This window comes from Callospermophilus lateralis, chromosome 9 (assembly GCF_048772815.1).
Source record: "Callospermophilus lateralis isolate mCalLat2 chromosome 9, mCalLat2.hap1, whole genome shotgun sequence".
In the NCBI taxonomy this organism is placed as follows: domain Eukaryota; kingdom Metazoa; phylum Chordata; class Mammalia; order Rodentia; family Sciuridae; genus Callospermophilus; species Callospermophilus lateralis.
The window spans coordinates 21,253,135-21,267,885 of record NC_135313.1 but is presented as its reverse complement, the minus strand read 5'-3'; the positions used below and the strand labels follow the sequence as shown (position 1 = coordinate 21,267,885).

At 38.0% G+C, this 14,751-nt stretch overlaps 1 protein-coding gene across 11 annotated transcripts in view; it reads right to left on the bottom strand.

The window, feature by feature from the left end:
• The window catches only part of Fn1 (fibronectin 1), a 64,785-nt gene that overhangs the window by 19,402 nt on the left and 30,632 nt on the right, over positions 1-14,751 (bottom strand). For 7 of the 11 annotated variants that reach the window (XM_076866389.2, XM_076866394.2, XM_076866396.2 and 4 more), the window contains exons 21-29: positions 12,912-13,006; positions 11,248-11,416; positions 10,747-10,833; positions 8,390-8,581; positions 6,637-6,909; positions 5,311-5,493; positions 3,195-3,284; positions 1,742-2,011; positions 653-769 (exon numbers count right to left, since the gene is read on the bottom strand). In XM_076866389.2, the coding sequence (XP_076722504.1) occupies positions 653-769; positions 1,742-2,011; positions 3,195-3,284; positions 5,311-5,493; positions 6,637-6,909; positions 8,390-8,581; positions 10,747-10,833; positions 11,248-11,416; positions 12,912-13,006 (1,476 nt within the window). The remainder of the gene's footprint in view (positions 1-652; positions 770-1,741; positions 2,012-3,194; positions 3,285-5,310; positions 5,494-6,636; positions 6,910-8,389; positions 8,582-10,746; positions 10,834-11,247; positions 11,417-12,911; positions 13,007-14,751) is intronic. The other 4 variants (XM_076866393.2, XM_076866398.2, XM_076866395.2 and 1 more) reach the window with 1 other exon arrangement.

Below are 14,751 nucleotides of genomic sequence, written 5' to 3'. Positions count from 1 at the left end.
GTCCATAATGTGAGGGGCTTAGAGTTACTTGGGCATTACTGATTAATTAACATATTGAAAGCAGTATGTAAATCACATTTTATTACTTATTCCCCTTTAAAGAGTGTTATTAATAAATCCTGGACAGGAAGGTGTATTTATACACATACTAAACCTTAATAAGTATATAAAATAGGGAGAAAATTGCAATTAATGTTATTTTAACATTCTAACTTTGAAATGTTACTAAGCTGTAGATTAATATTAAAAGGGAGGAGAGGTAAGCCCTCACTCAAACTAAGATTGCATGTCCTTCATCCTTTTAAAATTTTTTCATGGAATGTTTTTATGCTAAAAATTAGAGAATACAGAAAAGTAAAATGAAGAAAAAGTTAAAAATCATATTTTACCAGTGATAATATATTTGTGAACTGACAATCTTTTTTTCCTCAGTTCTGCTATTCCTCCTCTAGTTGTATTGTATAAACAACTTTTTCTCTTGATTTTATAGCCAACTATATCATATGTAGAGTCCAGGTATTCTTGGAATAGACAAGTGTCTGCAAGTGCGCTGCCAAAATCACTTTAATTTTATGTCCATTTTGAGCTTTTGGGTTCATCACAGCAGATTTTGGTCTGCTTAAGAATGTGAAGCATCAAGTAGCCAACATACCTGTTTCTCCATAGGTGATCCTATAATATCTCACTGTGACAGCAGGGGCTTCCCAGCTGATCAGCACGCTGGTGGGGGTGGAGGCAATGACTTCCAGGTCTCTTGGGACATCAGAAACTAGAAAATACGAGGGACAAATCTTCACATCCATAACTTTCAAATGATAATTGGATTCTCTTTGCTCATTTTGCAGGTCATCATTTTTAGGTTTCTTTCATACAAAAATGTAAATACTGTATGAAATTAGTAGAACTAAAAGTTATGAACAATTCAAGGAAAGTGGTTAAGAGACTATTCAAATTGTGATAAAATGATTGTTTTAAGTTTATTGAAGGATTTTGTTCCCTCCACTTCTTATTTTAGTAAGACCATAGAAAAGTCACAAAAATAATAACAATGAATAGCCACCTGTCCTCCTCTTAAGTGTGTACTGTTTGGAAACATTTGCAACATTTGCTTCTCTCTTAACATTAATAACCTAAAATGATTAACATCATTTCAGACCAAGTTAGAGACATCAAGATGACACTTCTCCCCTAAGTGCTTCAGCATCTATCTTCCAAGAATAATGACACTATTATACTAAACTTATATTTTTAAGAGAACTTTGAAATGGTTTTCTGTATTTTAAATAAAACTTTAGTAATTATAAACATATAAATATCTAAATCAGGTGAGAAATTTCTTGGGATAAAGAAATTATTTTCTTCATTATATTCTTTTTTTTTCCAAAGGGAGAGAGAGAGAGAGAGAGAGAGAGAGAGAGAGAGAATCTTTTTTTAATATTTATTTTTCAGTTCTCGGCGGACACAACATCTTTGTCTGTATGTGGTGCTGAGGATCGAACCCGGGCTGCATGCATGCCAGGCGAGCGTGCTACTGCCTGAGCCACATCCCCAGCCCCTCTTCACTATATTCTAAGAGGGAGATTTTCCTCCACACATTCTCTCACTGGCCTCTCGTGTCTTTAACCATGATCTATTTTTTGGGGAGAAGATGACTCTGCCTACATAAAGCTAAGCTATTTCATAGACTGTACCAACTGTATAGGAAAGTCTGGGTTGCTCTGAAGAACAGACTACAAGTTACCTGTTGACTGTTGGCCAATCAAGGGGGAACTCTCCTCTCTGCCATAAAGAGCAACAATGCTGACCACATATTCTGTGCCTGGATTGAGGTTGGTGAGGGTGATGGAATTCCGAGAGGGGGGCACTCTATCTTCTCGGGGTCTCCCGGCACTATGCTCAGGATGATGGCGAATCCAGTAGCCAGTGATGGCAGCTCGAGGAGCAATCCAGTGGACGGTGAAAGAGTTGGGAGTGATGTCAGAAAAGTCAATGCCAGATGGGGAATCAAGACCTATATTTTCCACCCATGAGAGGAAGAGGGAAAGAAAAAAGACAAGATACCATGAGCTTAACATGTGAGGAAGGTCGGGGGGGGAGTTACATCCACCCAACTTTTTATCATTTCTCATCAATGTAGTGAAGTGCCCTGAATCTTAGGTTATGAGGCACTGATTCAAAGCCACAGGTGAATTTCAAAATCATATATTCGCAGTTCAAAATAGCCAATTCATGCATTTTTTTTCTTTTTCAAAGCAATCCCTGTGATGTACACACATCATTACAGTAGTCTCTGTATCACATTTGAAGACCAGTGTTTAAAATACTGTAGGAAGTAATATTTTCAAGTGTTTCAATGTTCAAATAGTCCAGTTCCATCCTGTATCTCTCAAAGTAAGACAAGATCTGCCCACTGTCAAGTTAAAGAAGATACCAAAGAAACTTTCTGTGCCCAAGAAGAGACTAATTTGTCAACAGAGTTAGTGGTGATGATGCTGGACATAAACTTTCTAAAACTGAAGGCATTATCCTGGACAGATCCAATGCAGGTAATCCTTTATGAATTGAGAACTTTTGAAAATTAATAAGAATTCAGTGTTCATCTCAGATTCAAATTATTTAACCCTTCTGGGACTTCCAGCAAATTTTTGTTTGAGTTGAAATATTCACTAATTCTATTTAATAATATACTCAAACAAAATTGTGATATATCAACTTCCTTTTGGGAAGTCCTTTTTGGACTATGAAGAAATAAACACACTAAAATAGGCTTTTTTAAGGGAAAAAAATTAAAAGCATTCAGATTTAAGAAAGAACATACTGTCTAATGAAAAGAAATGTCCAGCAACTATAAAATAATAGAGATTATGAGATATTCTTCTTGGGAGTTTCATTTTGTTGTTTTGTTTTTGTTTTTCTGTTTTTTAAAGCATAGACAGCAAAGTTTCTGAACTAATTTCAGTCCACTGTGGAAGCAGGAGTAGAATATCACTGACTGAACTGCTAATTATAAATTACTAATTGTTGAGTGAGATGTCTTTTAATTTTCAAGACCACTGAAGAAAAAGTAAAGACAAGGCTGACCACACCATCATCACCACAAAAGACAAGGTGTATATTTAGAAGTAGTGTTTCATTTTGTTTTTTAAAATCGGTAGGCAAGAGCTACTTGATAAGCATGTTGCTCCAAGACTCACGTGTTTTCTGTCTTCCTTTAAGAGGTGTGCTCTCGTGGTGTTCGTAGACACTGGAAACACTGACTAAATATTCGGTCCCAGGCAAGAGGTCTGAAGAGGCAAGTGAGACTCATTTTACACTTGTGCTTGAAGGTAGGAAAAACCAAAGGACTCCTGGGACTATTTCAACCGACACCATATACGAGCTTTCGGTCCTGCAAACTACTTACAACTATGTAAACATGGATACCTGGAGACGGTCTGTAAGCAGGTGATGATGAAGGGTCACCTTGCCCTGAGTCCTCTCTAAGCCCTGTCCTAAGTTCTTCCTCTGTATGACTTAGTTCTATCTGCACCTGGCAGTGTGACCACTGGGAGCACAGGAGACAATTGCTATGGTACCGTGGGTGATCACTGAGCCCTCCCCAAGACTCTACATGGTGGTTCACTATTTTCTAAAGCAGTTTTATAATGACACAATATACTGCAAATATTAATATATGTAGTTTGACAAGTTTTGACATATATTTAACTTATGGAACCTTCACCTCATTCAACATAAAAAAATATAACCAGTACCTCTGGACGTTTGGTTGGTGACAACCGCCCTCACTTTACAAAGAAGAAAGCTGAGGCAAATAGAAATGATCATTTTTAAATGACTTGCCCAGGATCATTCAGTGGTTGACCCAGGTCAGGACCAATGGTCTTAATAATGAAGCTTTATTGGAAAAGGGTCACATGATAAAGGGATAGCAATCAATTGAGCCATATTAATATATTTTAAAAGTTTAGCCTACATCCATGAGTGACCCTTTCTCCCATTTTGATATAGCCAAAGGGTACAGAGGAAGCTTTCCAACCTTTGAACTTCTGCTCACTATACCCTCATTCCCCTATATACTGTTGACTCTTCAGTCTTTCTGCAGAGGGTCCTGCAAGGTTTGGAAAAGGACCAGAAGGGAGGGCTGGATGCTGGAACTTCACATCTTCCTTCCTAGTTGGCCAGAGGCAATGTAACTTAACAACTGGGGACCTCAGTTGTTTCATCTTTAAAACAGGATAATAATAATTCTCTAAGGGGGAAATGGCTACCTTGAGGTCATAGCATTAGGACCAGAAGGTCTTAGAACACATGAACATGTAATAGGTATTGGTTGAGCAGGAACCAACATGCAATGCAGGGTTTAGTGTATATCAGGTGATGAGGTCACCACTGGTTCCAGAATGCTCTACAACAAAAATAGTGCTGTGGACACTATCATGCAAATATAAGGATGTTCTCTGTCACCAGCCAGCAAGTAAGAAATCAAGATCATGGTCACACATGGCTGCCTTTCTTTGTGTTTTGCTTTCTAGAACATGTTGGAAAGGAAGAGGATGTTTTCAGACCATCATTTAGGAATGTCCCTAAATGTAAGCCATTTCTGCTTATGTGGAATCTTTAATGTTCTCACACATTGTACCACAATAGTGAAATATAATAAGAAATGTTTATGTGAAACACAGCACCTCATTGCAGCCTACTCTTATTTTCTTTAAAAAATATTCTGTTTCAAAATGGCAGGGACTAGAAAGAGACAATTTCCATAACTTGTTTAATGTCAGTTGTTTTCTAAGACCTCAGCCTTCTGAGAAATCCTGCCAACAGATGGCTTTTTGAAGTACAAATTAAACTTCTGTCTTCACAATATCCTGATCTATCCCAAGCAATCAGTCACTGTTTTTAAGTTTTCAAATGTTAAGTAGATTATCTGCTGATACTTTAACAAGAAAAAATGACAACACAACAGATATGGGGACACTATTTTCAATCTTCATTTTTTTTTCTCTTCTAAACACTTAGATTCAGTCAAATAATTTCTCTTGAAATTCACTTATTTTATGTGTTTAGTTGAAAGCAGAATGTGTTTGAAGTCTTGGAACATTACTTTTAGGGTTTTCCACTAAAGTTGTAGATATCAACAGTATATTGAGATAGCAATAAGTATTGCGTCTTTCAGAATTTACAGAAGTCCCACTTTAGTTTGGAGCTCGTCTGCAGCTCGTCTGCAGCTCTTCTGCATTAATTCTCTTTGAGAATTAATACATCTGCTCCAGGCTAGTGTTTATTCAACAGATGTACCCAACTGCTTACTTGTTAAGACCACTGCATTGTCTGATGGAGAAATCGACAACTCTGCAACATCGTCCTCGTTTTTCACAGGTGAGTAGCGCACCAACAGGTTGCTCAGCTCAATAGATGAAGGGGGTGCCCAGGTGACACGCATAGTGTCTGGACCAACATTGGTGAATCTCAGGTCCGTGGGAGGAGGGACAGCTGATTTCAAATAAAAAGGAAGATTATATTAATATGATTTTTAAATTCAAAGCTCACAAATCCACTGAAAAGGTAAAAAAAAATCAATATTTCATGCATAAAGGAAACAGAGTCATCATCATGCAAATAGTCTAATCTAAATCTAATCTAAATCATGGTAGACTACTGTTAAAAAATCAAACACTACATTCAGTACTGTTAGGCCCCTTTAACCTTTCTGCCATCATCGATGTGTTCTAAAGAATCATTTTAATCTACTTTTAAATAGGTTGATTTTTACATACATGATGAATACCACTTAAGATTCTTTTATCCCAGGCCAAAGAGGCTTAAGTTGCCACACAGCAAAAAGAAACATAGCAGGTACGTTCCAAAAAAAACAAACACACATGCACACAGACAAAAGACAAGAAGGTCCTAAATGTCCCCCCGACATGAAATATCTATGATCTAATGGCATAGCCACAATTTCATTCCGTGAATTCTACTTACAAGTGAGAAGGGTTCATGCAAATTGGTTCTCAGCATGTTTCTTCCCATGCAGGGCAGAGAACCTTTAAGATGTTGCATGCTGGTCCCCAGACTGTGGTTAAAGAGGAGTTCCTTTACCTTATGATAGCAACAAAATCTAGCATATGCTGAAGTTTATTTTTCTTGTACATCAAAACAACCCCTTCCGTTCTACTGTAAATTTTGATGGCTTTTTAGTCAGCTACAAAGAAGGAACATGGTGGAGTTTATCCAGAGGTAGAAGGAAGAGTGTAATGGCATATTCTGGAAGTACCTTTCAGCATGAACTGGTGTTCATCCTAAAATTTAGTATTCGTGTTAGGAATATTTTAAAAAATGCTAGGTCTACAAATTTAACTCACCTCTGCTGCTTTGTATTTACTAGATCCGACATCTAGATTCCTCTAGTTTTATGCATACTTGCAGTTTAAATGAAAGTGCACTTAACACTCTTTGCATACAACTTCAATTAGTCAGGCATATGCTTTAGATTCCTTAGGCTCAATCCCTCCAGTCTTCATCTCTGTGGCCAATTGCTGGCTTCTCCCTTGAAACATCCATATTTAACCAGAGTGGCTGTTGGCAGCATGCAACACCATCCATGTGTCAAACACAGAAGTTTTTAAAATTCACCCGTTTGCTGTGTCAGTGTAGTAGGGGCACTCTCTCCGCCATTAATGAGAGTGATAACGCTGATGTCATAGTCAATGCCGGGTTCCAGCCCTGTAACTGTGTAGTATCCTACTGAGGAGTCCACAAAATCTTCAAAAATAGGGATCCCTTCTCCTGCTGCAACTACTGTGATGCGGTACCCAATAATGGTGGAAGAGTTTAGCGGGGTCCACCTCAGGCCGATGCTTGAATCGGTTATATCAACAAAGCTTAGGTCAGTGAGTTGGGGCACCTCTATTTAGTTACAAAGTGAAGAGGGGGCAACAGGAAAATAGGAGCAAAAAAAAAAAAAAAAAAGAGGAAAAAATAAAGCAGTGTATATCAGGTTATCCGTAGTCAAATTGATAGAATGGTAAAGCAATGATGGTAATATGCAATCTATTTCAAATGATCTGAAAAGATGTCCTAAGTATCATGAATAGTTTGCTTTCCTGGGAAAATAAAACAGGTTATTCTTTTAGGGATTTTCTTGCATTTTGAAAATGTCCCTAAACAGTACAGTTTGACTTCTCAGATTCCTAAAAATCATAGGCCAGTTAAGGATGTCAAAACCATGAACCCAGACACAATATCCACATTAAGTATCAGCAATGATTTAAAAAAAAAAAATCTCAAACTGTCTCAGTAGGAAAATCAAAGCTTGCATGAAGGTTTTAAAAAACTGGCTGATAGTAACAACAGTTACTATTATGGCAATATGTAAAAATGTGGATGTGTAACCGATGTGATTCTACAATCTTTGTAATGTTTTGAATAACCAATAAAAAATAATAAATAAAAAAAAGAAAAAAAAACAAAACTTAAAAAAATAAAATAAAAAAAAATAAATAAAAAACTGGCTGATAAATTGGTTTTTTCCCCATACAAAACTCATGTCAACATCATGGTAATAATACTAATGCATTATGGATGTACGGTGTGAAATGTGCCTTTCCCAAAAAAGCACATTCAGGCCAAGGACAGACAGGCTTGCGTCCAAGGCCACTGCCAATCTTTTAATTCATAATCAAAGTTATTTAATTAGCATTAGTAAACACATACCAAACAGTGCCAAAGGGGACACAATCTGTGCAGTAATTTCATTCTGTCATCATCCAATATTGGACAAACAATGAATGTATCCCTAGATAGGTCTTTTCGATGTCGGCTTTCAATTCATAAGAAGGAATGCCCTGTGGGCGTGGCCTTGATTTCCTTCTTCATTCTCTTTTCCTTCCTCCAATTTTAAAAAAGACTTTGAAGTTGCAAGATAAGGAATTGGATATTGTCAACCATACATTATATCAGTGCTCACACATGGAGACAAAAAAATATTTTATAGATGGCTGCTAAAAGCAGAAACTGACTGTAAAATCAGGCACAGATGTCCCGATGGGATGCATTTACCATATTACTTTTAGGCCGTCAGCACTGAGTACAGACACATGACGTTTTAGTAATTTCCACGTGAGCAAACAGTAGAGAGTTCATGCCACGGTTGCCACTCCATTACATACCCATAGCAACAAAGAGCATCCCAGTGAAGCACAGACAGTGAAGCAGTGTTATCAGCAAGCCTTTGTCCAAACAGTCATTTTGACTGCGTAGTTTTGGAAAGTGCGGTTGGCATTAAATCCCAAACACACTTGACACACTCAGCCATCTGGGGATTAAGATTCTAATCCCTTCTTATTGAAACTGCCACTCTGAGGATAACAGCTTATTTTTCTATTACCTGGGATGATGGTATCAGAGATAGGGACACTTTCCTTGTCATCTTTGACAGTGTAAACACTGACATTGTATTCCAGGCCGGGACTCAGATTTTCAAAAGTGCAAGAACTCTGATCCGCACGAACCATTTCTTCCAAAGCATTACCCTGCTGTCCGCTTGTAGGGGTGGTGGTGATTCTATAGCCAGTGATACCTGGAGAGAACAGAAAGGAGGAAGTTACCACAGAGTATTGATGACCCACAGAGGATTAAACAAGACTCCATGGTGGACTGACGAAGACGAAAGAGATTGAATGTTTATTAAGGATTCTACTGCTATTCAACCCTTTGAGGTTGACCAAGAGTTTGAGTACGGTCAAGAAAATCTTGTGTTAAATAAAATAAGCTCAGGACAGAAAGACAAAACTGTGTATTCTCATTCATTTGTGGAAATTATAATGTTGATCTTATAGAAGAAGAGAGTAGAATGGAGATCACTAGAGACTAGGAAGAGTAGCAAGGAAGGGAGATACAGAAAGGTTAGATAATGGGTCGGGCACAGTGACAGCCAGTTTGGGAGGCTGGAGGATCTTAAGTTTGAGGCCAGCCTCAGCAATTAAATGAGGCCCTAAGCAGCTTAGTGAGACCCTGTCTCAAGATAAAAATTTTTTAAAAAGGGGGCTGATGATGTGGCTCAGTGGTTAAGCACCCCTGGGCTTAATTCCTGTTACCAAAAACAGAAAGAAAGAAGGCAGGAAGGAAGAAGCAAGGAGGGAAGGAAGAAAAAGAAAAAGAAAGGTAGGTAGGTAAGAAAATGGTACCAGAATACAGGTAGATAGGAGGGATTCGTTTTAGCATTCTACAGCCCAGCAGGGTGACTATAGTCTATAATGATTTATAATATATTTTGAACTAACTAGAAGAGACTGAAGATGCCCAACACACAGAAATAATAAGAAGAGATGGAGAAGCTTATTTGATCATTACAGATTGTATCTATCTATGTATTCAATTATTTTACTGTACACCCAAAATATGTACAAATTTTGTGTGTCAACTAAATTTTGTTGTTACTTTTCAGTAACAACAGAAAAGAAAGGAAATCTTGGAAAAAGGGGAAATGATGACCAAATTCCTCTCCTCCTACCACTCTCCCCAGCTTTCTCTTAATGATCAAGTCTCGGTAGGACTGTTGAGGGCCATCCCATTTTACCTGCATGGTACGAAACACTCTCTCGACCTATGGGATTTTCGGGAAGAGAAACCAAGGTGATGCCGTTCATTCTAGAAAAAGTCTATAAATTATTTAAGACTTCAGGAATCATGAAAATTGGGCAGTAAAAGAATTGAGGGAGAGAAGGGAGAGATTCAAGTAGATGGTGACAACTAGAGATCTTCAGGACCCGAAGATAAGAGGTGGAAGAGTGATGATGTTAAACTTTCCAAAGGACAAGGAAACAAGGGTCTATTTTATCATTAGGAACAAGGTGAACACTAAAGTGTTATACAAGGAAATCCAGCTGGATGGGAAAAAAATATTTAGGTCATTGCATTGGCTTGTGATCATCTGATGAGGCTATTGAGACTGGAGATTAATGACTAGCTGCCAGCCAGCATGAAACTCCAAAAGTTTCAAAACCAGAGTAACTCAGTTGGAAACTGGGTAGCTTTGGCTTAAACTATGTGTTCATATATTTAAAAACAAACAACAAACAAAAAAACACCAAAATCATTCTAGACTTCAGAGGGAGATTAGAAAGGATATTTTGAGCTACTTTTACCTTGGGTGATTGTGTAGACTGATCAGACTTAGAGATAATTACCTCAGTTTTATACCCACATAGCAGTAGAGGTGTGCAAGAAATACTTCTTACAGGTTTTTATTTTTGTACCAGGGATTGAACCTAGGGGCAATTAGGGGCAATGTACCCCTGAGTCACATCCGCAGCCTTTATTTTATTTTTTTCTTTGTGATCCTCGGGATTGAACCCAGGGCCTTATGCATGTGAGGCAAGCACTCTACCAATTGAGCTATATCCCAGCCTCTTAATTTTGTTTTTAATATTACATTTTATTTTAGAGACAGGGTCTTATTGAATTGCTAAGGGCCTCACTAAGTTGCTGAAACTGGCTTTGAACTCACAATCCTCCTGCCTCAGCCTCCTAAGCCACTGGGATTGCAGGCATGTGCCACTGCTCCCAGCTACTTCTTACAAAAATTTTAACAGTAAAATAAGAACGAGTTAAGTAATAAACTAGATATATTCCTCAAGGTAAGTATAACAGGTATGGATGCAACCAACATTAGCTGAAACTTTTGTTTAGTATAAAATCTTGGTTTTGGAAAGGTATACACCCTCCGACTGGTCCCAGGCCTACCTGGGGTGGTGCTCCTCTCCCAGGACACAGTAAGCTCGCCAGTATCAGGGTTGGCCTCCAGGTGCAAGTTTGTCGGTGGAGACAGTGCTATACAAAAAGAAAATGTTAAATTAAAAATGAGAGCTCACACAAAGTACTTGGCCAGAGGAATGTTTCTTCCCCTTCTTTCTTTTCCCTTTATCCCTCCCTCCCTTCCTTCCAGAATTGGTGAAATTATAGAAGTTATAGTATGAAAACATGGTGCACGATTATTTTGTACTACTAACGGAATTATTTCCAACTTTCCAGTTTGCAAATACTCTTGACATGGAAAGAACATATCTTATGCCCCAAAATACATGGCATGAGTTGGATCCGCTCTTCCAAATTTCTAAATAGTAAGTCGGGATAAAATTTTCCCTCCATACTATTCTTATAAATAGTGCTATTGACAGATTTGAAAAAGTAAAACAGTTTGAAAAGCTAAAAGAAAAAAGAAAAAAACACAAGAACTCTCCTTACGTGTCACCACTCTGTTGACAATCGGCTGTTCGATTTCTTTCCCATCTCTCAGGACTTGGACACTGTAATCATATTCTACTCCTGGAGTCAAGCCAGACACAACAATGCTTCCTGAATTGGAAGTCACTTCTCGTGGGGCCTCACCTCCCTGGCTTGGTCGCACACCCAGCTAGAGGGAGGAGAGCACATAAACACAAAGGACAAGCATTTCTGGTTAAATTATAGTTAAATTATAATCTAGATACATGTTGAGAGGTTGTGGTTAGACTTTACATATCATAGCTCCTCAGAAACACACAATGTACTTTCACTGGGGAGGCACTGGGGACGTGCCATAGCTCTATTTCCAACCTCAGCTGGAAATTCCCTAGATTGGAGCCAGGGTGGAAGAGGTATCGTCCAAATGGCACTAAGGTATCTTCCAAATGGCACTAAGGTAGTTTGTGATGGAAAGTTCCAGAGAAATGCCTGGAACCTTCTATTAAAAATGCTGATTTGCTTGATAAAGGACCTTCTGGTATAAACAGGGGGCTTTGGGCCACATGATATAGTTCACTTCTATTTTCTTTTGTGTGAGAGGAAATTCCCTAGGCACTCTATTAAATGAGTTATTTACATCTAGTTCACTTTTCAATTGCCATTTCAGGGCACCAGCCTCTGTAGCACCTCTTATTAAAACACACACACACACACACACACACACACACACAAAACCCTCCTGTTGAAGACATTATGTTCATAGTTTCAGCTGCAGAATATGTTCCAAAAGAAGAATTAAAATAAGTGTGCCCATAGTTTTAAATCCTTTCAAATTTCTATTTTTAAAACCCAGGTAACATTGTGTTATGAAATGGTGTTAGACCTCAGAAAAATCCTTCATATGCTACGCAGCATCTGAAGGTTAGATTGATGCCATTAAAGGAAATCCACAAGGTACATTGGGACACTTCAAAAAGGAGTCTCAATAAGTGGCCTAATCATCAATATGGCCATTACATACTCAAAAAGGAAATGACCTCTGGCTTATTTTTAAAACAATCCTGGGGGTTTAGTCTTAATTTCTAGTCTTGATAAATTATTTCTTCTTCCATTCTCTACATAAACAACAAAAGTAATTCTTTCAAGCATATGCATTTGTATTCATCATTTCCCTAATATCATTACTTTAAAGAACATGAATCCAGATATCTACAGGGGAGACCTCAATCTTAACCTCTATTAAAGAGATTTACCCATGGGGCTTTGAACAAGTCAAAAGGAAACTGATTGGATAAAAGTGTGATTTTTAAATGACTCTGAGTTTAATTGTTCTCCCCAAATTGGCTTTTGTGAACTGCTTGGCACCCATTTAGAACAACACATCAAATGGAGTTCTCCCACATTTTTCTTAAATGTAGTTCCCTGGGGGAAAGGATAGAGAAAATAAAAACAGCAACAACTAACAGGTCCGTGCTAATGTTTTCTCCTTTGCAAAGCACACACACAGCCTCAGTCCATCCTTGCAGCAACTGAACAAGATAAGCAAGGGGATCCTCCAGGTGTGAACAGAGGCAGGTGACAACACCCAGGTCTCCTCTCCGGAACAGCTTCTATCTACTGCATGCAAAAACAGGATGGCTCTATCAAGCCTGCCTCGCAAGAATTTAGGAACATCTGCAGTTTACCTTAAACCCAATCCTTGGAACAGGGATCCATGTGATCACAATGGTGGTCTCAGTGACCTCTGTGTTGAAAGGTGGAATGGAGCTCGATGGCTGCACTGTGAAATGAACCAACACATGTGTTCAACACCTTCAACTCGTAAATGATGGTAGAAAATGTAAAAAACAAGTATCTTTATCTAGAACTTGAGTTTAATGAACCAGTAGATGGAGAAGGAGTTACTTCATCAGGTGAGAAGAGCAGTGCTTCTCAATGATCAATGTGCCACACAAATAGCCTGGTGAAAATGCAGGTGCTGATTCTGGAGGTCCAGCACCGGGTTGAGGAGCTAGCTTTTCAAACCGGCCAATGATGCCAGCTCTGGTCTGTGAATCACACTTGAGTATTACAGGTAGCTAGACAACCCTTTCAACTCCTTAGATTCTGTGATTTGTGGCTTTGCATCATTGTTGGGATTTGAGTTTGGTGACAATAAATTTTCTTATAACAGAATAAAGTTCCTTATAAAATATGTAACTGGTCACTGCAAACAGACGATCATTTGGTTTCTTAAACATTAAGAACAATGGTAAAATTACAGATGTGATCTAAAAATAGCTTTTTGCTGAATTTTCCACAATGGTGAGCAATATTTTTGGTTGCAGTAAGTGATGTCATATAAAATTTTTAAAATTCTGAAATCATGGATGTATTTTAATTGTAAAAATTCATTCTTTTAATATATGATTGTTCATTCATAAGAATTCTATAGAAGTTTAGTATCCTACCACTAGAATTAGAAATCATAACAAAGGTTTATTTTGCATCTCCTAGCATCCTAGCACCAGTTATTTCTCTTAGTGAAAAATATTCCTTAAAGCAAGGGATTAGACAAAGGGGAATGAAGGGAAGGGAGTGGGGATGGGAATAGGAAAGACAGCAGAATGAATTGGACATAACTTTTCTATGTTCATATATGAATACCACCAGTGAAACTCCATATCCTGTACAACCTCAAAAACTGGAATCAAATTAGAATAAGTTATACTCCATATGTATATGTCAAAATACACTCTATATCATGTATATCTAAAAAGGACAAATTTTTAAAATGTCTTCAAAAAATCGAGGAGGAGAAAGAGCATGTGTACACAGTTAAGGCAGGCACTCCCAACAGCCTTGCAAATTCTTGTTATAAACTTAGAAAGATGAGGCTTTGGAAGCCAAGAAGTTTGAGTTGGGTGAATTAAGTTCAAGGGTTTGGAGCACATTAGTAGCCCTGGGTTATGCCTTCACAATTCCTTCCATTTTATGTCCCAACCAAACTTTGTTCTCACTGGGAAAAATAACTACTGAAAACATTTATTCTAAATCATGAATGGCTAGTGAGACAAAGAGTTATCCTCCAGAATTACACCAACAGAGATTTAAAAAGTCTTCAGACTCTAGTCTATGTAGCTCCAATCAAATGTTGTGTTTTGTTTTTTCTGTGCTGTGTGGGAATTTAGACTCAACACTGCAATTCTTCCTTTTTTCCCCCCTCAGTCTGGATTTTAATGTCTTACTTCTTATTTTTATTTTTAAAATACTATGTGGGAAAAAGTCAAATATCTGTGTGGGCCATTTTGCAGAGACTGCTGGAATGGCTGAACTGAACTAAGGTTTAGTGAGCTATTTTGTTAAGTATATTATTCTGGTGGCATTTGGGGAAACGGGGATGGATGATCCTTGATGCTCTCCAGCACCTCTGAAATCATACATTACGTGGCTGTGGCTCACTTTGCCAAAATACCAGGGCCAGCCGGGGGTCACCATTTTTAATGGCCCACAAGAAACAATTTAGAGAACAGTCCATTTCTTTTA